This window comes from Bombina bombina, chromosome 1 (assembly GCF_027579735.1).
Source record: "Bombina bombina isolate aBomBom1 chromosome 1, aBomBom1.pri, whole genome shotgun sequence".
Classification (NCBI taxonomy): domain Eukaryota; kingdom Metazoa; phylum Chordata; class Amphibia; order Anura; family Bombinatoridae; genus Bombina; species Bombina bombina.
In genome coordinates, this window is record NC_069499.1 from 567701911 (window position 1) to 567728666 (window position 26756).

Sequence of the window (26756 nt, forward strand, 5' to 3'; positions counted from 1 at the left end):
AGAAAGAACAATAGCATAATAACTTGTTCTATGGCTAGTTACCACCCAAGAAGCAGCCTCTTTTTGCTCAACATGTGCATTTCACAGAGAAGAACTTTCCTGAAGCATATCAGTCTGATCCTGACTTCACAGTACAGTCCAGCCCCGAAATACCAGGCAATCCCTCTCTGAACGAGAGAAGCAGCAAAACCCCAGACGTACGTTTCGGCCTGTTGTGGGCCTCATTAGTGAGGTGCAGCCATATCCCTCTAGGCACACTGAGTAATGGGTCCACGTCTGGATTCCCGCATCACACGTAGGGAGACTTCCCCAAGTGTCATAATTTGCATAAATAAAAAGAGAGAAGCGCTCAACCTGAGAATGAACAATAGCATAATAGCTTGTTCTATGGCTAGTTACCACCAAAGAAGCAGCCTCTTTTTGCTCAACATGTGCCTTTCACAGAGAAGAACTTTCCTGAAGCATATCAGTTTGATCCTGACTTCACAGTACAGTCCAGCCCCGAAATACCAGGCAATCCCTCTCTGAACGAGAGAAACAGCAAAACCCCAGACGTACGTTTAGGCCTATTGTGGGCCTCTTCAGTGAGGTGCAGCCATATCCCCTCTAGGCACACTGAGCAACGGGTCCACATCTGGATTCCCGCATCACACTTAGGGAGACTTCCCCAAGTGTCATATTTTGCATAAATAAAAAGAGAGAAACGCTCAAGATGAGAAAGAACAATAGCATAATAACTTGTTCTATGGCTAGTTACCACCCAAGAAGCAGCCTCTTTTTGCTCAACATGTGCCTTTCACAGAGAAGAACTTTCCTGAAGCATATCAGTCTGATCCTGACTTCACAGTACAGTCCAGCCCCGAAATACCAGGCAATCCCTCTCTGAACGAGAGAAGCAGCAAAACCCCAGACGTACGTTTCGGCCTGTTGTGGGCCTCATCAGTGAGGTGCAGCCATATCCCTCTAGGCACACTGAGTAATGGGTCCACGTCTGGATTCCCGCATCACACGTAGGGAGACTTCCCCAAGTGTCATAATTTGCATAAATAAAAAGAGAGAAGCGCTCAACCTGAGAATGAACAATAGCATAATAGCTTGTTCTATGGCTAGTTACCACCCAAGAAGCAGCCTCTTTTTGCTCAACATGTGCCTTTCACAGAGAAGAACTTTCCTTAAGCATATTAGTCTGATCCTGACTTCACAGTACAGTCCAGCCCCGAAATACCAGGCAATCCCTCTCTGAACGAGAGAAACAGCAAAACCCCAGACGTACATTTTGGTCTATTGTGGGCCTCGTCAGTGAGGTGCAGCCATATCCCTCTAGACACACTGAGCAATGGGTCCACGTCTGGATTCCCGCATCACACTTAGGGAGACTTCCCCAAGTGTCATAATTTGCAATCCCTAAGTGTGATGCGGGAATCCAGTTCTTCTCTGTGAAAGGCACATGTTGAGCAAAAAGAGGCTGCTTCTTGGGTGGTAACTAGCCATAAAACATGCTATTATGCTATTGTTTGTTTCCAGGTTGAGCACTTCTCTCTTTTTATTTATGCAAATTATGACATTTTGGGAAGTCTCCCTAAGTGTGATCCGGGAATCCAGATGTGGACCCGTTGCTTAGTGTGCCTAGAGGGATATGGCTGCACCTCACTGACGAGGCCCACAATAGGCCGAAACGGACATCTGGGGTTTTGCTGTTTCTCTCGTTCAGAGAGGGATTGCCTGGTATTTCGGGGCTGGACTGTACTGTTAAGTCGGGATCAGACTGATATGCTTCAGGAAAGTTCTTCTCTGTGAAAGGCACATGTTGAGCAAAAAGAGGCTGCTTCTTGGGTGGTAACTAGCCGTAGAACAAGCTATTGTTCGTTTCCAGGTTGAGCACTTCTCTCTTTTTAGTTATACAAAGAACCTACTCTAGCTAATCTTTAACTTTAGATTTGCAGAAAAAGGAATGTGTTACCTAGGAATCCAACTCACAAACAAAATCGACTCTTTATATAAAATTAATCACAAATCAGGAGGATGTTGGTGAAATGGGAAAAATGTAAAATATCATTATATGGCCGATTGACAGTAATTGAGATGACCATACTTTCAAAATTGTTATATTTGTTTAGATCCCTTCCGGCTAATCCCCTCCCTAAGGCTTTAGATAAACTACAAAAAGATATCATCACAATTATATAGCAAAACAAAAGACCCAGAATTAATAAAAAAAAACTTTAAGCAGACACAGGAGAGGAGGAGGGATGGGGCTCCCAGACCTACTTGCATATTATTATGCAGCCCAAACTGCACAAACAGCACTTTGGCATAACAACTCAGAAAACATTTATTGGGTACATTTGGAGGCAGACATGATAAAGATTACACCAATCTATTCAATATTGTGGTCAAACAAATTGCATAGGCCCCAAGCCTGGAGAACATTTACATCAATTTCCTACACTATTACACTTTGGGATTCTTTATTATCTAAGTACTCCTTAATCCCAAATAGCTCTAGAGCAACTCCACTAGTAACACTATCCACTAGCCATGATCAGACACTACAGAATAAATGGGCAAACAGAGGTCTATACCGAATAGCTGACACATTACAAGGTAATACATTTATAAGTTTTATACAATATAAACAACTGAATGCACATGACCAGTCCAGCTGGTTTCAATACCTCCAGCTCAGAGCAATAGTAAATGAAGTAACAGGCAGAAGCACTCCTTTGATAAGAACTTATCTTGAACACTTATGTCTATCCCCCAAACGAATATGTGGTACTATCTCAAACCTTTATCCGTTATTTAATATACCTACAACAGCAGCTAAGCTTTCTTTCATGTTTAAGTGGGAATCTGAATTCAGTTTTAACTGACCCCAAAAAAAATGGTATGATATTTTATATCGATGTTCATCGTTTTCTATGGCCTAGATTTGGAGTTTGGCGTTAGCCGTGAAAACCAGCGTTAGAGGCTCCTAACGCTGGTTTTAGGCTACCTCCGGTATTTGGAGTCACTCAAAATAGGGTCTAACGCTCACTTTTCAGCCGCGACTTTTCCATACCGCAGATCCCCTTACGTCAATTGCGTATCCTATCTTTTCAATGGGATTTTTCTAACTCCGGTATTTAGAGTCGTGTCTGAAGTGAGCGTTAGACATCTAATGACAAAACTCCAGCCGCAGGAAAAAAGTCAGTAGTTAAGAGCTTTCTGGGCTAACGCCGGTTCATAAAGCTCTTAACTACTGTACTCTAAAGTACACTAACACCCATAAACTCCCATAAACTACCTATGTACCCCTAAACTGAGGTCCCCCCACATCGCCGCCACTCGATTAAATTTTTTTAACCCCTAATCTGCCGACCGCCACCTACGTTATACTTATGTACCCCTAATCTGCTGCCCCTAACACCGCCGACCCCTATATTATATTTATTAACCCCTAACCTGCCCCCCACAACGTCGCAGCCAGCTACCTACAATAATTAACCCCTAATCTGCCGACCGCAAAGCGCCGCCACCTACGTTATACTTATGTACCCCTAATCTGCTGCCCCTAACACCGCCGACCCCTATATTACATATATTAACCCCTAATCTGCCCCCCTCAACGTCGCCTCCACCTGCCTACACTTATTAACCCCTAATCTGCCGAGCGGACCGCACCGCTACTATAATAAAGTTATTAACCCCTAATCCGCCTCACTAACCCTATAATAAATAGTATTAACCCCTAATCTGCCCTCCCTAACATCGCCGACACCTAACTTCAATTATTAACCCCTAATCTGCCGACCGGAGCTCACCGCTATTCTAATAAATGTATTAACCCCTAAAGCTAAGTCTAACCCTAACACTAACACCCCCCCTAAGTTAAATATAATTTTAATCTAACGAAATTAATTTACTCTTATTAAATAAATTATTCCTATTTAAAGCTAAATACTTACCTGTAAAATAAATCCTAATATAGCTACAATATAAATTATAATTACATTGTAGCTATTTTAGGATTAATATTTATTTTACAGGTAACTTTGTATTTATTTTAACCAGGTACAATAGCTATTAAATAGTTAAGAACTATTTAATAGCTAAAATAGTTAAAATAATTACAAATTTACCTGTAAAATAAATCCTAACCTAAGTTACAATTAAACCTACCACTACACTATCAATAAATTAATTAAATAAAATACCTATAATTATCTACAATTAAACCTAACACTACACTATCAATAAATAAATTAAATACAATACCTACAAATAACTACAATGAAATAAACTATCTAAAGTACAAAAAATAAAAAAGAACTAAGTTACAAAAAATAAAAAAATATTTACAAACATAAGAAAAATATTACAACAATTTTAAACTAATTACACCTACTCTAAGCCCCCTAATAAAATAACAAAGCCCCCCAAAATAAAAAAAGCCCTACCCTATTCTAAATTACTAAAGTTCAAAGCTCTTTTACCTTACCAGCCCTGAACAGGGCCCTTTGCGGGGCATGCCCCAAGAAGTTCAGCTCTTTTGCCTGTAAAAAAAAAAACATACAATACCCCCCCCAACATTACAACCCACCACCCACATACCCCTAATCTAACCCAAACCCCCCTTAAATAAACCTAACACTAAGCCCCTGAAGATCTTCCTACCTTGTCTTCACCCTGCCAGGTTCACCGATCGGTCCAGAAGAGCTCCTCCGATGTCCTGATCCAAGCCCAAGCGGGAGCTGAAGAGGTCCATGATCCGGCTGAAGTCTTCATCCAAGCGGGGCAGAAGAGGTCTTCCATCCGATTGAAGTCTTCATCCAAGCGGGATCTTCTATGGTCATCCATCCGGAGCGGAGCGGCAGGATCCTGAAGACCTCCGACGCGGAACATCCATCCTGGCCGACGACTGAACGACGAATGACGGTTCCTTTAAATGACGTCATCCAAGATGGCGTCACTCGAATTCCGATTGGCTGATAGGATTCTATCAGCCAATCGGAATTAAGGTAGGAATATTCTGATTGGCTGATGGAATCAGCCAATCAGATTTAGCTCGCATTCTATTGGCTGATCGGAACAGCCAATAGAATGCGAGCTCAATCTGATTGGCTGATTGGATCAGCCAATCGGATTGAACTTGATTCTGATTGGCTGATTCCATCAGCCAATCAGAATATTCCTACCTTAATTCCGATTGGCTGATAGAATCCTATCAGCCAATCGGAATTCGAGGGACGCCATCGTGGATGACGTCATTTAAAGGAACCGTCATTCGTCGTTCAGTCGTCAGCCAGGATGGATGTTCCGCGTCGGAGGTCTTCAGGATCCTGTCGCTCCGCTCCGGATGGATGACCATAGAAGATCCCGCTTGGATGAAGACTTCAATCGAATGGAAGACCTCTTCTGCCCCGCTTGGATGAAGACTTCAGCCGGATCATGGACCTCTTCAGCTCCCGCTTGGATGATGACTTCAGCCGGATCATGGACCTCTTCAGCCCCCCGCTTGGGCTTGGATCAGGACATCGGAGGAGCTCTTCTGGACCGATCGGTGAACCTGGCAGGGTGAAGACAAGGTAGGAAGATCTTCAGGGGCTTAGTGTTAGGTTTATTTAAGGGGGGTTTGGGTTAGATTAGGGGTATGTGGGTGGTGGGTTGTAATGTTGGGGGGGGGGGGTATTGTATGTTTTTTTTTACAGGCAAAAGAGCTCAACTTCTTGGGGCATGCCCCGCAAAGGGCCCTGTTCAGGGTTGGTAAGGTAAAAGAGCTTTGAACTTTAGTAATTTAGAATAGGGTAGGGCATTTTTTTATTTGGGGGGGCTTTGTTATTTTATTAGGGGGCTTAGAGTAGGTGTAATTAGTTTAAAATTGTTGTAATATTTTTCTTATGTTTGTAAATATTTTTTTATTTTTTGTAACTTAGTTCTTTTTTATTTTTTGTACTTTAGTTAGTTTATTTAAATGTATTTATTTGTAGGTATTGTATTTAATTAATTTATTGATAGTGTAGTGTTAGGTTTAATTGTAGATAATTGTAGGTATTGTATTTAATTAATGTATTGATAGTGTAGTGTTAGGTTTAATTGTAGGTAATTGTAGGTATTTTATTTAATTAATTTAATGATAGTATAGTGTTAGGTTTAATTGTAACTTAGGTTAGGATTTATTTTACAGGTAATTTTGTAATTATTTTAACTAGGTAACTATTAAATAGTTCTTAACTATTTAATAGCTATTGTACCTGGTTAAAATAATTACAAAGTTGCCTGTAAAATAAATATTAATCCTAAAATAGCTACAATGTAATTATAATTTATATTGTAGCTATATTAGGATTTATTTTACAGGTAAGTATTTAGCTTTAAATAGAAATAATTTATTTAATAAGAGTTAATTTATTTCGTTAGAATAAAATTATATTTAACTTAGGGGGGTGTTAGTGTTAGGGTTAGACTTAGCTTTAGGGGTTAATACATTTATTAGAATAGCGGTGAGCTCCGGTCGGCAGATTAGGGGTTAATGTTTGAAGTTAGGTGTCGGCGATGTTAGGGAGGGCAGATTAGGGGTTAATACTATTTATTATAGGGTTAGTGAGGCGGATTAGGGGTTAATAACTTTATAATAATAGCGGTCCGGTCGGCAGATTAGGGGTTAATAAGTGTAGGCAGGTGGAGGCAACGTTGTGGGGGGCAGATTAGGGGTTTAATAAATATAATATAGGGGTCGGCGGTGTTAGGGGCAGCAGATTAGGGGTACATAAGGATAATGTAAGTAGCGGCGGTTTACGGAGTGGCAGATTAGGGGTTAAAAATAAAATGCAGGTGTCAGCGATAGCGGGGACGGCAGATTAGGGGTTAATAAGTGTAAGGCTAGGGGTGTTTAGACTCGGGGTACATGTTAGGGTGTTAGGTGCAGACTTAGGAGGTGTTTCCGCATAGCAAACAATGGGGCTGCGTTAAGAGCTGAACGCGGCTTTTTTGCAGGTGTTAGGTTTTTTTTCAGCTCAAACAGCCCCATTGTTTCCTATGGGGGAATCGTGCACGAGCACGTTTTTGAGGCTGGCCGCTTGCGTAAGCAACTCTGGTATTGAGAGTTGAAGCTGCGTTAAAAATGCTCTACACTCCTTTTTTGGAGCCTAACGCAGCCTTTATGTGGACTCTCAATACCAGAGTTATTTTTATGGTGCGGCCAGAAAAAAGCCGGCGTTAGCTACGCAGGTCGTTACCGACAAAACTCCAAATCTAGGCCTATATGTGCCCACCTTAAAGAAAATTATCTAAAAGTAGCATTCAGGTAGTATAATCACCCTACTGGGCTTCACCATGTAGATCAAACCAAAACAAAATGCCTTAGAGGGTGTGATCATCAAGCTTTGGACTTCAAAATTGTTAAGTGATATATTTGATAAAGATATCCAACTATCCCCTACCAAGGCCTTTGATCACAATTTATCAGTGATTTGCTCCTGAATTTTTTTTTTGCTTTCTGACCAAATTGGTTGCCAAGTTTCTTGAGTGATCAGAATGCTATATAATGTCATTGTTAAAACCCCGCCATTGCAAATTAGTTTTTAAGCAAAAAAGAGACCGAAAAGGACTTTTCAAGTTTTAAGTACCTATTTTTTTACATATAAACTTTGAGGTCTCACAAAACTGACACATATAATAGCCCATTCACACCTCTTAAGGCCACATTCAAATGCCCTTTTCAGGGCAATGGGGAGCTTAGGTTTTTTTAGTTAGGATTTTATTGGGGGGGTTGGTTGTGTGGGTGGTGGGTTTTACTGTTGGGGGTTGTTTGTATTTTTTTTTTACAGGTAAAAGAGCTGATTTCTTTGGGGCAATGCCCCGCAAAAGGCAATAACTATTTAGTATATATTCTACCTAGTTAAAATAAATACAAACTTGCCTGTAAAATAATAATAAACCCTAAGATAGCTACAATGTAACTATTAGTTATATTGTAGCTAGCTTAGGGTTTATTTTATAGGTAAGTATTTCGTTTTAAATAGGAATAATTTAGTTAATGAAAGTAATTTTATTTAGATTTATTTAAATTATTTTTAAGTTAGGGGGTGTTAGGGTTAGGGTTAGACTTAGGTTTAGGGGTTAATAAATTTAGAATAGTGGCGGCGATGTTAGGGGCAGCAGATTAGGGGTTAATAAGTATAATGTAGGTGGCGGTGATGTCTGGAGCGGAAGATTAGGGGTTAATAATATTTAACTAGTGTTTGCGAGGCGGGAGTGTGGCGGTTTAGGGGTTAATATGTTTATTCTATTGACGGCGATGTCCGGAGCGGCAGATTAGGGGTTAAAATTTTTATTATAGTGTTTGCAATGCGGGAGGGCCTCGGTTTAGGGGTTAATAGGTAGTTTATAGGTGTTAGTGTACTTTTTAGCACTTTAGTTATGAGTTTTATGCTACAGCGTTGTAAAGTTAAACCCATAACTACTGACTTTAAAATGTGTTAGAAATCTTGGAGGTAGAGGATGTACCACTCACTTTTTGGCCTCCCAGGACAAACTCCTAATACCGGCGCTATGGAAGTCCCATAGAAAAAAGGGTTTACGAACTTTATGTAAGTCGGTTTGCGGTAAGGCCAAAAAAGTGTGCGGTGCCCCTAAACCTGCAAGACTCGTAATACCAGCGGTAGTGAAAAAGCAGCGTTAGGACCTGTTAACGCTGCTTTTTCATCTTACCGCAAAGCTCGTAATCTAGCCGAAACATTCCTTCATTCCAAATTGTAGAACGCAAATTAGCATACTATTATCAAATGAGCTGTGCTTCAGCAGATTTGCTGGATACAAAAGACCAATTTATCGCATTCTCGGAACCCTGGATTATGTACACAGAAAGTAGAAATAGAAGTTGACCGGAATATATAATTTAGTTGACACCTTTCATTTTATAATTTTTCTAGTGCAAGATGTCTTTGATAGAGATAGACAGGAAGCTTTATATTGTTAGAAAGAATTCAAACCTTTCAGATAAGTGCCAGCTAACAAAAAAACTGGTTTGATTCAGTATTAAAATGTTTGTAACATATTGTAATATTCTTAGGAAATGTGAACTATATATATGTGACCTAGACACAGTGGAATAACAAATACCTGAGAAGTAACTATGAGATATGTACATTTAATTAATGTATCTTGACCTTATATTGTTATTGTTTTTCTACTTAAATATGTAAAAAAAAAAAAAAAATCTTATTAATGTAAAATAATTAAAATTTATTTCAAAAAAAAAAAAAAAAAAAATATTGCACACAAAAGTTATAAGTGCTCAAAGATAGGAGATCTCTGGTGTTAGGAAAAAAAGCAGACGCTTAACATACATACACATACATAGAGAAACATGGATTTATATGTATAGAGATATGTTTAACTATGGAGATAATGAAAAGATTTCACATTACAATCTTATGCACATTAAACAATATCTCAGAGGGATTTTTAAAGAGATATTTGCATAGAGATCTTGAGATATCTAGACATATATATATTCATATAAATATCTCGCTATAAATAGATATCAGTCCAAAATTCATCTCATATATAGAGAAATATTTATTTCTAAATAAATAGAACATATTCTGTTACGAAAACATTTCTCCAACATTGGTGTGTCCGGTCCACGGCGTCATCCATAACTTGTGGGAATATTCTCTTCCCCAACAGGAAATGGCAAAGAGCACAGCAAAAGCTGTCCATATAGTCCCTCCTAGGCTCCGCCCACCCCAGTCATTCTCTTTGCCGCTGAACAAGCAGCATCTCCACGGAGATGGTGAACAGTATGTGGTGATTAGTTGTAGTTTTTTATTCTACTATCAAGAGTTTGTTATTTTAAAATAGTGCTGGTATGTACTATTTACTCTGAAACAGAAAAAGATGAAGAGTTCTGTTTGTGAGAGGAATATGATTTTAGCAGCAGTAACTAAAATCGTTTGCTGTTTCCACATAGGACTGTTGAGATGAGATAACTTCAGTTGGGGGAAACAGTTGGCAGACTTTTCTGCTTAAGGTATGACTAACCATATTTCTAACAAGACTGTGTAATGCTGGAAGGCTGTCATTTCCCCTCATGGGGACCAGTAAGCCATTTTCTTAGTCTCAAACAGAATAAAGGGCTTAATATGGGCTATAAAACTGGTAGACACTTTTATGAGCTAGATCGATTGCTTTTTTTTTATGTCAGGCACTGGTTTAGACACCTTCCCAGTCAGGAAGGGCCTTCTCTGTAGTAGGCAGAGCCTCATTTTCACGCCATTACTGCACAGTTACTTTTGAGAGCAGGACATGCAGCTGCATGTGTGTGGGTCTGAAAGTAGTTGAAAAGGTTCCTAGAAGGCTTCATTTGGTATCGTATACCCCCCTGGGTTTGGTAAAGTCGCAGCAAAGGCTGTAGCTGGGACTGTAGAGGGGTTAAAACTGTAACCGGTTGCGGTTTCCTCATTTTAAGGGTTAAAGGTCTGAAATTTGGGGTGCAATGCTTTGAATGCTTTAAGACACTGTGGTGAAAATTTGGTTAAATTTAAACAATTCCTTCATAGTTTTTCACATATTCAGTAATAAAGTGTGCCCTGTTTAAAATTTAAAGAGACAGTAACGGTTTTGTTTTAAAACGGTTTTTGTACTTTATTGACAAGTTTAAGCCTGTTTAACATGTCTGTGCCTTCAGATAAACTATGTTCTGTATGTATGGAAGCCAATGTGTCTCCCCCTTCAAAATTGTGTGATAATTGTACCATAGCGTCCAAACAAAGTAAGGACAGTACTGCCACAGATAATAAAGTTGCCCAAGATGATTCATCAGATGAAGGGAGTAGACATAGTTCTACATCATCTCCTTCTGTGTCTACACCAGTTTTGCCCACGCAGGAGACCCCTAGTACTTCTAGCGCGCCAATGCTTGTTACTATGCAACAATTGACGGCAGTAATGGATAACTCCATAGCAAATATTTTATCCAAAATGCCTGCAATTCAGAGAAAGCGCGATTGCTCTGTTTTAAACACTGTAGAGCAGGAGGGTGCTGATGATAATTGCTCTGTCATACCCTCACACCAATCTGAAGTGGCCATGAGGGAGGTTTTGTCAGATGGGGAAATTTCTGATTCAGGTAGAATTTCTCAACAGGCAGAACCTGATGTTGTGACATTTAAATTAGAGCATCTCCGCGCACTGCTTAAGGAGGTGCTATCTACTCTGGATGATTGTGACAACCTGGTCATTCCAGAAAAATTGTGCAAGATGGACAAGTTCCTAGAGGTTCCGGTGCACCCCGACGCTTTTCCTATACCCAAGCGGGTGGCGGACATAGTGAATAAGGAGTGGGAGAAGCCCGGCATACCTTTTGTCCCCCCTCCTATATTTAAGAAATGATTTCCTATGGTTGACCAGAGAAAGGACTTATGGCAGACAGTTCCTAAGGTCGAGGGGGCAGTTTCTACACTAGCCAAGCGCACTACTATTCCTATCGAGGATAATTGCGCTTTCAAAGATCCTATAGATAAAAAATTGGAGGGTTTGCTTAAAGATTTTTGTACAGCAAGGTTACCTCCTGCAACCTATTTCGTGCATTATTCCTGTCACTACAGCAGCGTGGTTCTGGTTCGAGGAACTAGAAAAGTCGCTCTGTAGAGAGACTCCGTATGAGGAGGTTATGGACAGAATTCACGCACTTAAGTTAGCTAATTCCTTTATTTTAGATGCCGCTTTGCAGTTAGCAAGATTAGCGGCGAAAAATTCAGGGTTTGCAATTGTGGCGCGCAGAGCGATCTGGCTAAAGTCTTGGTCAGCGGATGTATCTTCCAAGACAAAATTGCTTAATATCCCTTTCAAGGGTAAAACCCTTTTTGGGCCAGAATTGAAAGAGATTATCTCAGACATCACTGGGGATAAGGGCCACGCCCTTCCACAAGATAGGCCTTTCAAGGCCAAGAATAAGTCTAATTTTCATTCCTTTCGCAATTTCAGGAACGGACCGGCCTCCAACTCTGCAGCCTCTAGACAAGAGTGTAATGCTTCACAAACCAAACCAGCTTGGAAACCGATGCAAGGCTGGAACAAGGGTAAGCAGGCCAAGAAGCCTGCTGCTGCTACCAAAACAGCATGAAGGAGTAGCCCCCGATCCGGGACCGGATCTAGTAGGGGGCAGACTCTCTCTCTTTGCTCAGGCTTGGGCAAGAGATGTTCAGGACCCCTGGGCACTAGAAATAGTTTCTCAGGGTTATCTTCTGGAATTCAAGGAACTACCCCCAAGGGGAAGGTTCCACATGTCTCACTTATCTTCAAACCAAATAAAGAGACAGGCATTCTTACATTGTGTAGAAGACCTGGTAAAAATGGGAGTGATACACCCAGTTCCAACCGTGGAACAAGGAATGGGTTTTTACTCAAATCTGTTTGTAGTTCCCAAAAAAGAGGGAACTTTCAGACCAATTCTGGATTTAAAGATACTAAACAAATTTCTCAGAGTGCCATCGTTCAAAATGGAAACTATTCGAACGATTTTACCTACAATCCAGGAGGGTCAATTTATGACTACCGTGGATCTAAAGGATGCGTATCTACATATTCCTATCCACAAAGATCATCATCAGTTCCTAAGGTTCGCCTTTCTGGACAAACATTACCAGTTTGTGGCTCTCCCATTCGGGCTAGCCACTGCTCCAAGAATTTTCACAAAGGTACTTGGGTCCCTTCTAGCGGTTCTAAGACCAAGGGGCATTGCAGTGGCACCTTACTTGGACGACATTCTGATACAAGCGTTGTCTCTTTCAAAGGCAAAGGCTCACACAGACATCGTTCTGGCCTTTCTCAGATCTCACGGATGGAAAGTGAACATAGAAAAAAGTTCCCTGTCTCCGTCGACAAGAGTTCCTTTCTTGGGGACAATAATAGATTCTTTAGAAATGAAGATTTTCCTGACAGATGTCAGAAAGTCAAAACTTCTAAACGCTTGTCAAGTTCTTCACTCTGTTCCACGACCTTCCATAGCTCAGTGCATGGAAGTAGTAGGGTTGATGGTTGCAGCAATGGACATAGTTCCTTTTGCGCGAATTCATCTAAGACCATTACAACTGTGCATGCTGAAACAGTGGAATGGGGACTATACAGACTTGTCTCCAGTGATTCAAGTAGATCAGAAGACCAGAGACTCACTCCGTTGGTGGCTAACCCAGGATCACCTGTCCCAGGGAATGAGCTTCCGCAGACCAGAGTGGGTCATCGTCACGACCAACGCCAGTCTAGTGGGCTGGGGCACGGTCTGGGACTCCCTAAAAGCTCAGGGGCTATGGTCTCGGGAAGAGTCTCTTCTCCCGATAAACATTCTGGAACTGAGAGCGATATTCAATACTCTCAGGGCTTGGCCTCAACTAGCAAAGGCCAGATTCATAAGATTCCAATCAGACAGCATGACGACTGTTGCTTACATCAACCATCAGGGGGGAACAAGGAGTTCCCTGGCGATGAGAGAAGTGACCAAAATCATAAAATGGGCGGAGGATCACTCCTGCAACCTATCTGCGATCCACATCCCAGGAGTGGAAAACTGGGAGGCGGATTATCTGAGTCGTCAGACATTCCATCCGGGGGAGTGGGAACTCCACCCGGAGATATTTGCCCAGCTGACTCAATTATGGGGCATTCCAGACATGGATCTGATGGTGTCTCGTCAGAACTTCAAGGTTCCTTGCTACGGGTCCAGATCCAGGGATCCCAAGGCGACTCTAGTGGATGCATTAGTAGCGCCTTGGACCTTCAACCTAGCTTATGTGTTTCCACCGTTTCCTCTCATTCCCAGGCTGGTAGCCAGGATCAAGCAGGAGAGGGCCTCTGTGATCTTGATAGCTCCTGCGTGGTCACGCAGGACTTGGTATGCAGACCTGGTGAATATGTCATCGGCTCCACCATGGAAGCTACCTTTGAGACAGGATCTTCTAGTACAAGGTCCATTCGAACATCCAAATCTAGTTTCCCTCCAGCTAACGGCTTGGAAATTGAACGCTTGATTTTATCTAAGCGTGGGTTTTCGGATTCTGTAATAAATACTCTGGTACAAGCCAGAAAACCTGTAACTAGAAAAATTTAACATAAAATATGGAAAAGATATATCTGTTGGTGTGAATCCAAGGGATTCTCATGGAGTAAGATCAAAATTCCTAGGATCCTTTCCTTTCTACAAGAAGGTTTGGATAAGGGATTATCAGCGAGTTCTCTAAAGGGACAGATTTCTGCTTTATCTGTCTTGTTACACAAACGACTGGCAGCTGTGCCTGATGTTCAAGCTTTTGTTCAGGCTTTGGTCAGGATCAAGCCTGTTTACAGACCTTTGACTCCTCCCTGGAGTCTGAATTTAGTTCTTTCAGTTCTTCAAGGGGTTCCGTTTGAACCTCTACATTCCATAGATATCAAGATGTTATCTTGGAAAGTTCTGTTTTTGGTTGCTATTTCTTCTGCTAGAAGAGTTTCTGAGTTATCTGCTTTGCAGTGTAATCCGCCCTATCTGGTGTTCCATTCAGATAAGGTTGTTTTGCGTACTAAACCTGGTTTCCTTCCAAAGGTTGTTTCCAACAAGAATATTAACCAGGAAATAGTTGTGCCTTCTTTGTGTCCGAATCCAGTTTCAAAGAAGGAACGTTTGTTACACAATTTAGATGTAGTTCGTGCTTTAAAGTTCTATTTAGAAGCAACAAAGGATTTCAGACAAACGTCTTCTCTGTTTGTCGTTTATTCTGGCAAGAGGAGAGGTCAAAAAGCTACTGCTACCTCTCTTTCCTTTTGGCTAAAAAGCATCATCCGATTGGCTTACGAGACTGCCGGACGGCAGCCTCCTGAACGCATCACAGCTCACTCTACTAGGGCTGTGGCTTCCACATGGGCCTTCAAGAACGAGCCTTCTGTTGATCAGATATGTAAGGCAGCGACTTGGTCTTCCCTGCACACTTTTGCCAAATTCTACAAATTTGATACTTTTGCTTCTTCGGAGGCTGTTTTTGGGAGAAAGGTTTTGCAAGCCGTGGTGCCTTCTGTTTAGGTAACCTGATTGGCTCCCTCCCTTCATCCGTGTCCTAAAGCTTTGGTATTGGTTCCCACAAGTTATGGATGACGCCGTGGACCGGACACACCAATGTTGGAGAAAACAGAATTTATGCTTACCTGATAAATTACTTTCTCCAACGGTGTGTCCGGTCCACGGCCCACCCTGGTTTTTTAATCAGGTTTGATGAATTTCTTTCTTTAACTACAGTCACCACGGCACCTTATGGTTTCTCCTGTTTTTTCTCCTGTCCGTCTGTCTAATGACTGGGGTGGGCAGAGCCTAGGAGGGACTATATGGACAGCTTTTGCTGTGCTCTTTGCCATTTCCTGTTGGGGAAGAGAATATTCTCACAAGTTATGGATGACGCCGTGGACCGGACACACCGTTGGAGAAAGTAATTTATCAGGTAAGCATAAATTCTGTTTTTTCGCAATATGAAATATTTACATTTTCAGTACACTTTTCGATGAGAATATATTATGGGCTTTGTGCAACAGATTAGGGTATTTTTTTCTTTCTTTTTGTCTTCTCCATTGACTTGTATGGGGAATACGTGAACATGAACAGGATTTGGCTGTTTGGATTACGTGGCTTAACGTGCGCAAAATAAGTTATTTTGCAACTAGTAATAGTTTACGCAACACCAAATGCAAAAGAGCCATAATTTGTTTTCCCAACTGATTTGACACATGACTTGTAATCTTGCCCTATGTTTGATGGCTAAAATGTGACCCAAAGTTTGACCTCAAAACTATACAGTAAATACTACACTTGGTAGACTTGGTACACTTGGGGCAGTTTACGAGTGGTGCCTTGTTTTGCGCAAGTGATATTGGGTTTATTGCGGCTGTTTGCACGCATCGGAAGGAGCGCTCTTATTACAAGTTGAAAGTAAATGCGTGAGCGCAATTCCAATTTAGGCTAAAATGTTTATTGCAACCTCAGAGCTCTGGTTAACTGTTACGCGAGACAAAAAAGTGTCACAAAACACATAAAAAATACATTGAAAAGTACATTTGCACTCATAATAGCTATATATGATAAAAAATATTTTTTTAAAATTGCACAAAACATTTATAAGGGCTTAAAGTCCATATAAGTCCATTGAAGCCCTTTGCAGTCAAGTTGATGGAAACATGTTAAAGCATATTTATGGAATATTAATTTTTTTATAAACAAAATTAATAAAATTGTATACTGTATATTTGCTGTAAATATTAAACATTCCAATGTTCTGCACATATCTGTGTGTGTATATATATATATATATATATATATATATATATATATATATATATATATATATATATATATATATATATATATATATATATATATGAAAAGTAGGTAACAAAACAGGTGCACAGGGCACACTTCGTGTAATACGTTCAGGTAATAAAAATAGATAAAATGCAGCAGAAGGCCACTCCGGTCAGCTAAGAACAGGAAACTGAGGATACAATTCAAACAGGCTCACCAAAATTGGACAATTGGAAAAATGTTGCCTGGTCTAAAGAGTCTCGATTTCAGCTGCGACATTCAGATGGTAGGGTCAGAATTTGGCGTAAACATGAAAACATGGATCTATCCTGCCTTGTATCAATGGTTCAGGCTTGAACATTGAGCATTGTTTAAATGCCACGGCCTACCTGAGTATTGTTGCTGACCATGTCCATCCCTTTATGACTACAGTGTATCTATCTTCTGATGGCTACTTCCAGCAGGATAATGCATCATGCCACAAAGCTCAAATCATCTCAAACTGTTTTCTTGAACATTACAATGAGTTCACTGTACTCCAATGGCCTCTACAGTAACCAGATCTCAATCCAATAGAGCACATTTGGTATGTGGTGGAAGGGAGATTTGCATCATGGATGTGCAGCCGACAAATCTGCAGCAACTGTGTGATGCTATCATGTCAATATGGACCAAAATGTCTGAGGAATGTTTCCAATACCTTGTTGAATCTATGCCATGAAGAATTAAGGCAGTTCTGAAGGCAAAAGGGGGTCCAATCTGGTACTAACAATGTGTACCTAATAATGTGGCGGGTGAGTGTATATTTATATATATATATATGATACGGGTAAAGTAAGAAATCTTGGTATTTCTTTTTCTTTCTCCTAGGGGGTTCAAGGAAGGCACCCCGCTGATCCTCTGGCATCCATCCCATGTGAACTTTAGGGAATGGGGTTTACAAGAGGGGCTTTGCCCCCTTTAACCCCCCAGGCGGAGGATAAAAATATAGTGAAGATGGGGGAATTACAGTGCATGCTATATATGTTTGATGCAGTGACTCGATGAAGCGCATTCACTCCGAGGGGATTTATGATCTTACATCGGCTTTACCCACAACAGCTTGGGTAATTTCCTTTTTACCTGGGTAATCCTATGATTACCCAAAATCTGACTTTACCTGCAACATATATATACTGTATGTATATATATATATATATATATATATATATATATATATATATATATATATATGTGTGTGTGTTTGTATGTATGTGTGTATTTAGGAATAAATTGAACATATTCTGCTATGTGAAGAACATTGTAGTGTGAAATTTTTATTTTTTTCATGCTGGGTTAGCACACTTGAGAAAATGTGATTGGGTTTGTGCGCAGGTAGCCTTGGCTTCTATGGGGGAATACGTTAATGCGGTTGTGATATTCTATTTTTGGCTTTTTGCGTGCGTGGGATTAGCGCTCATGCAAAAACTTTTTACTTTTAACTTGCAATGCGCACACTACTCGACCCTCGCAAAAAGATTATTTCTAGCACAATTAATGCACTAGCTATAAATAGCGTTCTACTCGTAATCTAGCCCTTTATTAGTTGCCCCTGTAGTGCTTTCTCTTTCTCATGAGCTTGATTTAGACAATGTCTGAACAGCTGACCAGATACTACAGTGACCTTACTCCAAATGCCATGTTAGGTGCGATACTGGAGAATAGCTCAAGATTGTGCAGAACAGAGGTTAGAAATCACAACAGAAAGGGAAAGAACCACTGGGGCAGGTATTTATCCCTTTTTTTAGTCTGATATACCTGATGATAGCAGACGCAACAATTAAAACTCTACTGCATGTACTTAACACTGGTATTTGAGTTATATACATAAACCTTATGTACCTAGGTTACATCAGTTTCAGTATTCACCCAATAATAAGGGAATCCACTGGTTGCCCTAGGCTTGACTGATTAAGTGGGAAGAAAAGTGAGAGTGCTCATACTGACACTAAGCCCACCCACCTCAGTCGAGATTTTATAGATAAGGAGGAAAACTGGACCTGTAGTAGACTGAAAGGAACCATTGTTGCTGAGAATGAAGAGCAGCAACATTGGGACCAGTATTAAAGTAGGTAAAAAAAACATAATTTATGTAAGAACTTACCTGATAAATTAATTTCTTTCATATTAGCAAGAGTCCATGAGCTAGTGACGTATGGGATATACATTCCTACCAGGAGGGGCAAAGTTTCCCAAACCTCAAAATGCCTATAAATACACCCCTCACCACACCCACAAATCAGTTTAACGCATAGCCAAGAAGTGGGGTGATAAGACAAAAGTGCGAAAGCATAAAAAATAAGGAATTGGAATAATTGCTCATGGACTCTTGCTAATATGAAAGAAATTAATTTATCAGGTAAGTTCTTACATAAATTATGTTTTCTTTCATGTAATTAGCAAGAGTCCATGAGCTAGTGACGTATGGGATAATGAATACCCAAGATGTGGATCTTCCACGCAAGAGTCACTAGAGAGGGAGGGATAAAATAAAGACAGCCAATTCCGCTGAAAATAATCCACACCCAAAATAAAGCTTAAATCTTATAATGAAAAAAACTGAAATTATAAGCAGAAGAATCAAACTGAAACAGCTGCCTGAAGTACTTTTCTACCAAAAACTGCTTCAGAAGAAGAAAATACATCAAAATGTTAGAATTTAGTAAAAGTATGCAAAGAAGACCAAGTTGCTGCTTTGCAAATCTGATCAACCGAAGCTTCATTCCTAAACGCCCAGGAAGTAGAAACTGACCTAGTAGAATGAGCTGTAATCCTTTGAGGCGGAGTTTTACCCGACTCAACATAAGCATGATGAATTAAAGATTTCAACCAAGATGCCAAAGAAATGGCAGAGGCCTTCTGACCTTTCCTAGAACCGGAAAAGATAACAAATAGACTAGAAGTCTTTCGGAAATTCTTAGTAGCTTCAACATAATATTTCAAAGCTCTAACTACATCCAAAGAATGCAAAGATCTCTCCTTAGAATTCTTAGGATTAGGACACAATGAAGGAACCACAATTTCTCTACTAATGTTGTTAGAATACACAACCTTAGGTAAAAATTGAAAAGAAGTTCGCAACACCGCCTTATCCTGATGAAAAATCAGAAAAGGAGACTCACAAGAAAGAGCAGATAATTCAGAAACTCTTCTAGCAGAAGAGATGGCCAAAAGAAACAAAACTTTCCAAGAAAGTAATTTAATTTTAATGAAGATAATATATCTTCCTAGATACAGTTTTACGAGCCTGTAACATAGTATTAATCACAGAGTCAGAGAAACCTCTATGACTGAGAATCAAGCATTCAATCTCCATACCTTCAAATTTAAGGATTTGAGAACCTGATGGAAAAAAAGGACCTTGCGATAGAAGGTCTGGTCTTAACGGAAGAGTCCACGGTTGGCAAGTGGCCATCCGGACAAGATTCGCATACCAAAACCTGTGAGGCCATGCTGGAGCCACCAGCAGAATAAACGAACGTTCCTTTAGAATCTTGGAAAAAGAACTATAGGCGGAAAGATATAAGCAGGATGATACTTCCAAGGAAGTGACAATGCATCCACTGCTTCCGCCTGAGGATCCCTGGATCTGGACAGATACCTGGGAAGCTTCTTGTTTAGATGAGGAGCCATCAGATCTATTTCTGGAAGTCCCCATATTTGAACAATCTGAAGAAATACCTCTGGGTGAAGAAACCATTCGCCCGGATGTAGCGTTTGGCGACTGAGATAATCCGCTTCCCAATTGTCTATACCTGGGATATGAACCGCAGAAATTAGACAGGAGCTGGATTCCACCCATACAAGTATTCGAGAGACTTCTTTCATAGCCAGAGGACTGTGAGTTCCTCCTTGATGATTGACATATGCCACGGTTGTGACATTGTCCGTCTAGAAACAAATGAACGACTCTCTCTTTAGAAGAGGCCACGACTGAAGAGCTCTGAAAATTGCACGGAGTTCCAAAAATGTTGATTGGTAATCTCGCCTCCTGAGATTCCCAAACCCCTTGTGCTGTCAGAAACCCCCATACAGCTCCCCAACCTGTCAGACTTGCATCTGTTGAGATCACAGTCTAGGTTGGAAGAACAAAAAGAAGCCCCCTGAACTAAACGATGGTGGTCTATCCACCACGTCAGAGAGTGTTGAACAATCGGTTTTAAAGATATTAATAGAGATATCTTTGTATAATCCCTGCACCACTGGTTCAGCATACAGAGCTGAAGAGGTCGCATGTGAAAACGAGCAAAGGGGATCGCGTCCAATGCAGCAGTCATAAGACCTAGAATTTCCATGCATAAGGCTACCGAAGGGAAAGATTGAGACTGAAGGTTTCGATAAGCTGAAACCAATTTCAGACGCCTCTTGTCCGTCAGAAACAGAATCAAGAACACTGAATCTATCAGGAAACCTAAAAAGGTTACCCTTGTCTGAGGAATCAAACTAACTTTTTGGTAAATTGATCCTCCAACCATGTTCTTGAGGAAACAACACTTATAAAAGACTGGAAAGGTTCTTTCTGGTGAAAATGAGCAAAGGGAATTGAATCCAATGCTGTGGCCATAAGACCTAAAACTTCTATGCATATATAGCAACTGAAGGAAATAATAGAGACTAAAGGTACCGATAGACGGAACCCAATAACATTATCCCTTGTCTGATAGAGACAAGGACAGTGACACAAACTATCTGGAAACCTAAAAAAGGTGACCCTTGTGTGAGGAATCAAGAGCTTTTGAAAAGAAGATCCTCTAACTATGTCCTGAAGAGTAAGAGAATCATATGAGATCCCGCATCCTCAGAAAATAATCTGAATGAAAACAGAAAAATGAAAATATGCATTTATTGTATCTAATGAAAAAAAATAATGCTATCAACGACCATAAAAAGGCAAAATAGTTTGAATAAAACTCCAAAACCCGGTTCCTCAAAAGGAACTGGAAGAAATACCCCAGAAGATTCCAGGTCTGAGCAGCGCTTGAACCCCATGGGTGCCCAGCCATGCTTCAACAGTACCCAAAATATATAGGACAGAAACACAGTTAAAGAAAGTGTTAGCCTTACTGGAATAAAATCAAAGAAATTTGGACAAAATAAATTTCAAAGAAAAATTAACCTGCCCCTTACCAGCCAAGCTGGAATACGGCACGTACATCGCAAAATTAGGGAGCTGATTTCGAACTCCAATTATAGACATGTTACTTGGGAAAGAACTCAGGAATTCGTTCCTTAATAAGAACAAGCATTTTCAGTCCCCGCGAGCCTAACAGCCCACAGGGAAAAAAGTCAAATTTTAAGGTAAGAAAAAATTGAATTATTCATATGCATTATCCCAAATATGAAACTGACTGTCTGAAAATAAGGAACGTTGAACATCCTGAATCAAGGCAAATAAATGTTTAAACACATATATTTAGAACTTTATATAAAAGTGCCCAACCATAGCTTAGAGTGTCACAGAAAATAAGACTTACTTACCCCAGGACACTCATCTACATGTAGTAGAAAGCCAAACCAGTACTGAAACGAGAATCAGTAGAGGTAATGGTATATATAAGAGTATATCGTCGATCTGAAAAGGGAGGTAAGAGATGAATCTCTACGACCGATAACAGAGAACCTATGAAATAGACCCCGTAGAAGGAGATCATTGAATTCAAATAGGCAATACTCTCTTCACATCCCTCTGACATTCACTGCACGCTGAGAGGAAAACCGGGCTCCAACCTGCTGCGGAGCGCATATCAACATAGAATCTAGCACAAACTTACTTCACCACCTCCACAGGAGGCAAAGTTTGTAAAACTGATTTGTGGGTGTGGTGAGGGGTGTATTTATAGGCATTTTGAGGTTTGGGAAACTTTGCCCCTCCTGGTAGGAATGTATATCCCATACGTCACTAGCTCATGGACTCTTGCTAATTACATGAAAGAAACTTATTTTTTGCATATGTAAGACTGTATGTTGGACAGTTTTTTATAGAGGGTATTTTTTATTTTTATTTTTTTTGTAATGTATTAAAAACATTTTTGTGATGCCGGTTATCCTTGGCAGTTACATTTTTTCTATGCAGTGGGAAGTTAATGGTTGCGTAAAAGAAACTGCTCTGTTGATTTTAATGGCGCTGATCTCATCACTCGCTGTTTTGAAGAGGGGCGGGTACAAAGCTTTATCAGTTCTGCAATTTTTCAAGCTGCAAAGTTGCAACAAGTTTTTCAGCAAGACATTATTTAACTAACAAGTTGTTTTTTTTTTTTATTGACACCTTTGTGTGTGAGTGGGGTGGCATCTTACAGTGAAGACCTTATGCTAGCATTGAGCTGATGTAAAGAAAAGCAGGATAGTATCAGCCTAGACACAACGAGAAATTAGTTTTGCATACAGTCTTATGCTTGTCATATAGAAAGAAACTATTAATAACAAGTTGTCAGCAAGCCGTGTGGTTAACACATTTTTATGGCAGTGCTAATAGCTGCAGGCCTATTGTTATCTTGACTATAGTTTGCACTGCTTGGCATTGCACATAAATTCTTTTGTAAAGACAGTAACAAAAGCCTTTACACAGCCAATTCATAATTTTATTTTACAAGATCATTCACGCAATTTCATATTTTTAAAACATCAGCATAGCTATTATTTATTGCGAGACACAGTGTTTAATCTACCCTTGTGCGATTTATAATAAATGAGAATTTAGAACATGATTATGAGTGGCGCTCTAACTGTAGCGTGCAAGATATATGGGGTAAGTAGCGCACATATTATGAGTTGAGAGTAAACGTATTCGCTTGATCTCAATCGAATTTAACATGTGGCAGGTTAGCGCAACTTCAGAGCTCTGGAGTAATTGTTATGCAAGACCAAAAATTGCACACAAAAAAAATCACAAATACATTTAAAAGTACAAAGTAAACAAAATTGTGTTAGTGCAAACAATCAATAAGGATAATATTCATAGATGAACAATTGATCTTGTTGAGGAAGGTTTGATTCTTGTAGTAAACCTCCAAAAGAGAGCAAAATAGTGAAGATTGTAAGGTGAAAAAAATGTCACTCCAAATACAAGGGTACTCACACTTTTTCTTTAGAGCTATAATTAAGCTCTTAGTGAAAAGGCAGGCAGGTTTTAAAGCCCCTGGCTACTCCAGACAGAAGCAGGAACTCCGGATAAATGTACAAATTATTTATTAATAAAAGCTATTAACCATATGGACATACAGACAACAACAAACTGCGACCACTTTGGGTGAGCATAAACACACTCTGTATTGTGTGCAATGAAAGCCAGAATAGCAGTAATGCATAAAGTTCAGTCCCACAAATGATAAACTGTCTGTGAAGTCCTATGAAACAATCCAATGTACGCTCCTCTGTTTTAGTAAGGGTCAGCTTAAATCTGGTAAAAGCACCAAAAGACTTGGGCCTTGATCACAATTTATCAGCAGCAGCTTTTTCTGTACTTTTTTGGGCTAAAAGATGCATTCAGGTGGGCTAGCAGTGGTGCCGATGGAAACGGAATACAATAGGTTCATTGTAAAGTCATGAAAGACGCAAAAGCAACCTCCTTTAAAAACATGAATTTTTAATGCCAGTACTGTTTGTGACAATCCAGAAAGTGATAGTTAACTTAAAATCAGCTATAAAAATATAAAAACAAGCCATATGTAGATGTTGGTGACATGAAGTGACTATAGAAGTATGGCCATTATGTATTGATATGCATGGTATTAATTTATTTACTGAATGTTGGGGATGTATTCTGATGACAATAGGCTAATGTCACACATGTGAATTAGTATTTTACTAAACAAAGGGGTGACATGAATAAATCTTTGCTGTGGCCTTAAGAGGTGTGAATGGGCTATTATATGTGTCAGTTTTGTGAGACCTCAAAGTTTATATGTAAAAAAATAGGTACTTAAAACTTGAAAAGTCCTTTTCGGTCTCTTTTTTGCTTGAAAACTAATTTGCAATGGCGGGGTTTTAACAATGACATTATATAGCATTCAAGAAACTTGGCAACCAATTTGGTCAGAAAGCAAAAAAAAAAAAATTCAGGAGCAAATCACTGATAAATTGTGATCAAAGGCCTTGGTTTGCTACAAAGTGTATAATACCTTTTGTATACACAGTAGGAATAGAAGTATGAAAAGCCAAGGTTACAGTGGAGTTAAAATATACTTTTCTAACATCATGTATCATTTAAAGGGAATATAGACATCACAACACCCCAACTACACCATGAAATTGTTATTAGCTTAAATTTTCTTTATATTTCCTGATAATTATATAGATTCTCTTCTTCGTTATGCAAAAGATATGACTAAAATACTGTATTGCTCAGGAAACGACTTCATGCTCTGTAAATAAGATGAAATAGAGGTTTTCTTCAATGCTCTAATCGTTTCTTTGGACTTTTTGTGAATGAATTTTTTTTGAAGTATAGCTCTTCAATCTTTATAGATTGGGGAACTGCTAACTAATGATACCATTTTGATTCACAATAGGCACAGAAAATCATGAGCAAATTACAGATAATCTTTTTCCAAAATTAAACTAAATATGTTTTAAGAATAATGCATACCTCTTAGTTATTATTAATTTTATATTCTTAGTATCCTGGTAGCCTTATATTTTATGTGATTTATTCTGTTTATTTCCATAGAAAGGGGTCCACTTCCGGGAGAGGGAGGACTCAGTGTCGAGCAGGGCAGCAGCAGTCCCTCTTCTGCATAGCTCCCCATCATCTCGGCTTTCAGATGCTGAAGACTTTGTTGGATTGGAAACCAGCAGTTTGCTTCAGTATGTAGATACTGTTCTTCACATCACAGAGGACACTGGCACCGAAAATCCTCTGGTCTCAGCGCACTTTGACTTTTCTCACATTGAGTTGGGGGAGACTGATGTTGACCTGGATGAGTCTCATGTGTAGCCATGAGATCCTTTAACTTATATAATCTCTGTAACCTTACAAGGTTATTTTAGTGTGGGATTTATATGTAACTGAAAGGTTTATCCTACTGAGATCTAGTATGGATTGTACAAAAACCTATCATTCAATTGCAATTTGTAGTTTGCTTTGGAAGATATGTGGATATGCTGCTCAGTCCAATACTTATTGTATCACTGGAAATTAACTGTTTTATTAAAGGTTAGACTCATATATGATTCAAAAAAGCTGGTGGCTGTTACATATAAGGTGAAAAATCTCAAATTTTTTACAGAAAATGAATCCCCTCTATCAGCGATACAGACAGAATCAGGAACTAGCACACAACACACACAGGGGCATATTTATCAAGCTCCGATTGGAGCTTGATGTCCCGTGTTTCTGGCGAGCCTGCAGGCTCTGAGCAGGCGGACAGACGTCGCCGAAAATCAACCCGATCGAGTACGATCGTGTTGATTGACACCCCCCTGCTGGCGGCCGATTGGCTGCAAGTCAGCAGGGGGCAGCGCTGCACCAGCAGCTCTTGTGAGCTGCTGGTGCAATGATGAATATGGCGAGCGTATTGCTCGTCGTATTCAGCGAGGTCTGGCGGACCTGATCCGCCGTGTCGGATCAGGTCCGCCAGACCATGATAAATAGGGGCCATAGACTGACATAAACACGGAGGATTGTCTGACACAGGATACATCCACAAGAACTAATAAAATAATCCATAGATATGAATATAAAAATATATAAAATCATAATTATCTGACATATTAAAATAAACAGATATACATACAAAAACGCGGATACAGAATATACAGGTATAGACAAAGCAAGAATTATGATAAAGAATACACTCAGGAGCCAACATTAACATGTACTTTCAAGATAAATGTGATTTTTCTTACAGCAACAGTATTACAGGGCACAGAAGTCTATGTTTGAGGAATTTGACAAATTCAAACATAACAATGGAGCACTAGCATTTTTTGAAGATTATAGTGCATTACAATTATAAAATAAGTCCAGTAGGGCACTAAACATTTAAGGCTACTTTTTTATTATTTCTCATATACACTACTTATAGATAGCTGACATACACAAATGAAAAGACTAATCTAGGTAAGGCCAACATTCATTAACTAACCAAGAATATAACTTTTCTTGGCAGATATTTCTTACATTTCTACTGGAATGCTTTCCTAAGTATTTACTCCTATATTTATAGAGTCACACATAAAGTAAAATAGTTAAATTGACTCTAGCCCCCATTCCAATCCATCATAGTTTGTGAGTTTTTTTTTGGTTTCAGTCTCTACAATTTTCCAGTCTTTGACACGAGATACCAGTTGAATTAACAAAATTATTTAAATTATGTAAATTATATAACAGAGAAGCTGGTAACTCATGCAAAAACATTAATTTTACAAAAAGTTTTCAGAGACCTCGAGGAAAGAAAGATACATAACTAAAGCAAATATA

At 39.6% G+C, this 26756-nt stretch overlaps 1 protein-coding gene across 1 annotated transcript in view; it reads left to right on the top strand.

Moving 5' to 3' along the window:
* Positions 1-25516, top strand: part of UNC80 (unc-80 homolog, NALCN channel complex subunit) — a 353943-nt gene extending 328427 nt beyond the window's left edge. The window contains exon 70 of the mRNA XM_053713382.1: positions 25005-25516. Within this exon, the coding sequence (XP_053569357.1) occupies positions 25005-25271 (267 nt within the window). The 3' untranslated portion in view covers positions 25272-25516. The remainder of the gene's footprint in view (positions 1-25004) is intronic.
* Positions 25517-26756: the final 1240 nt, after the last annotated feature.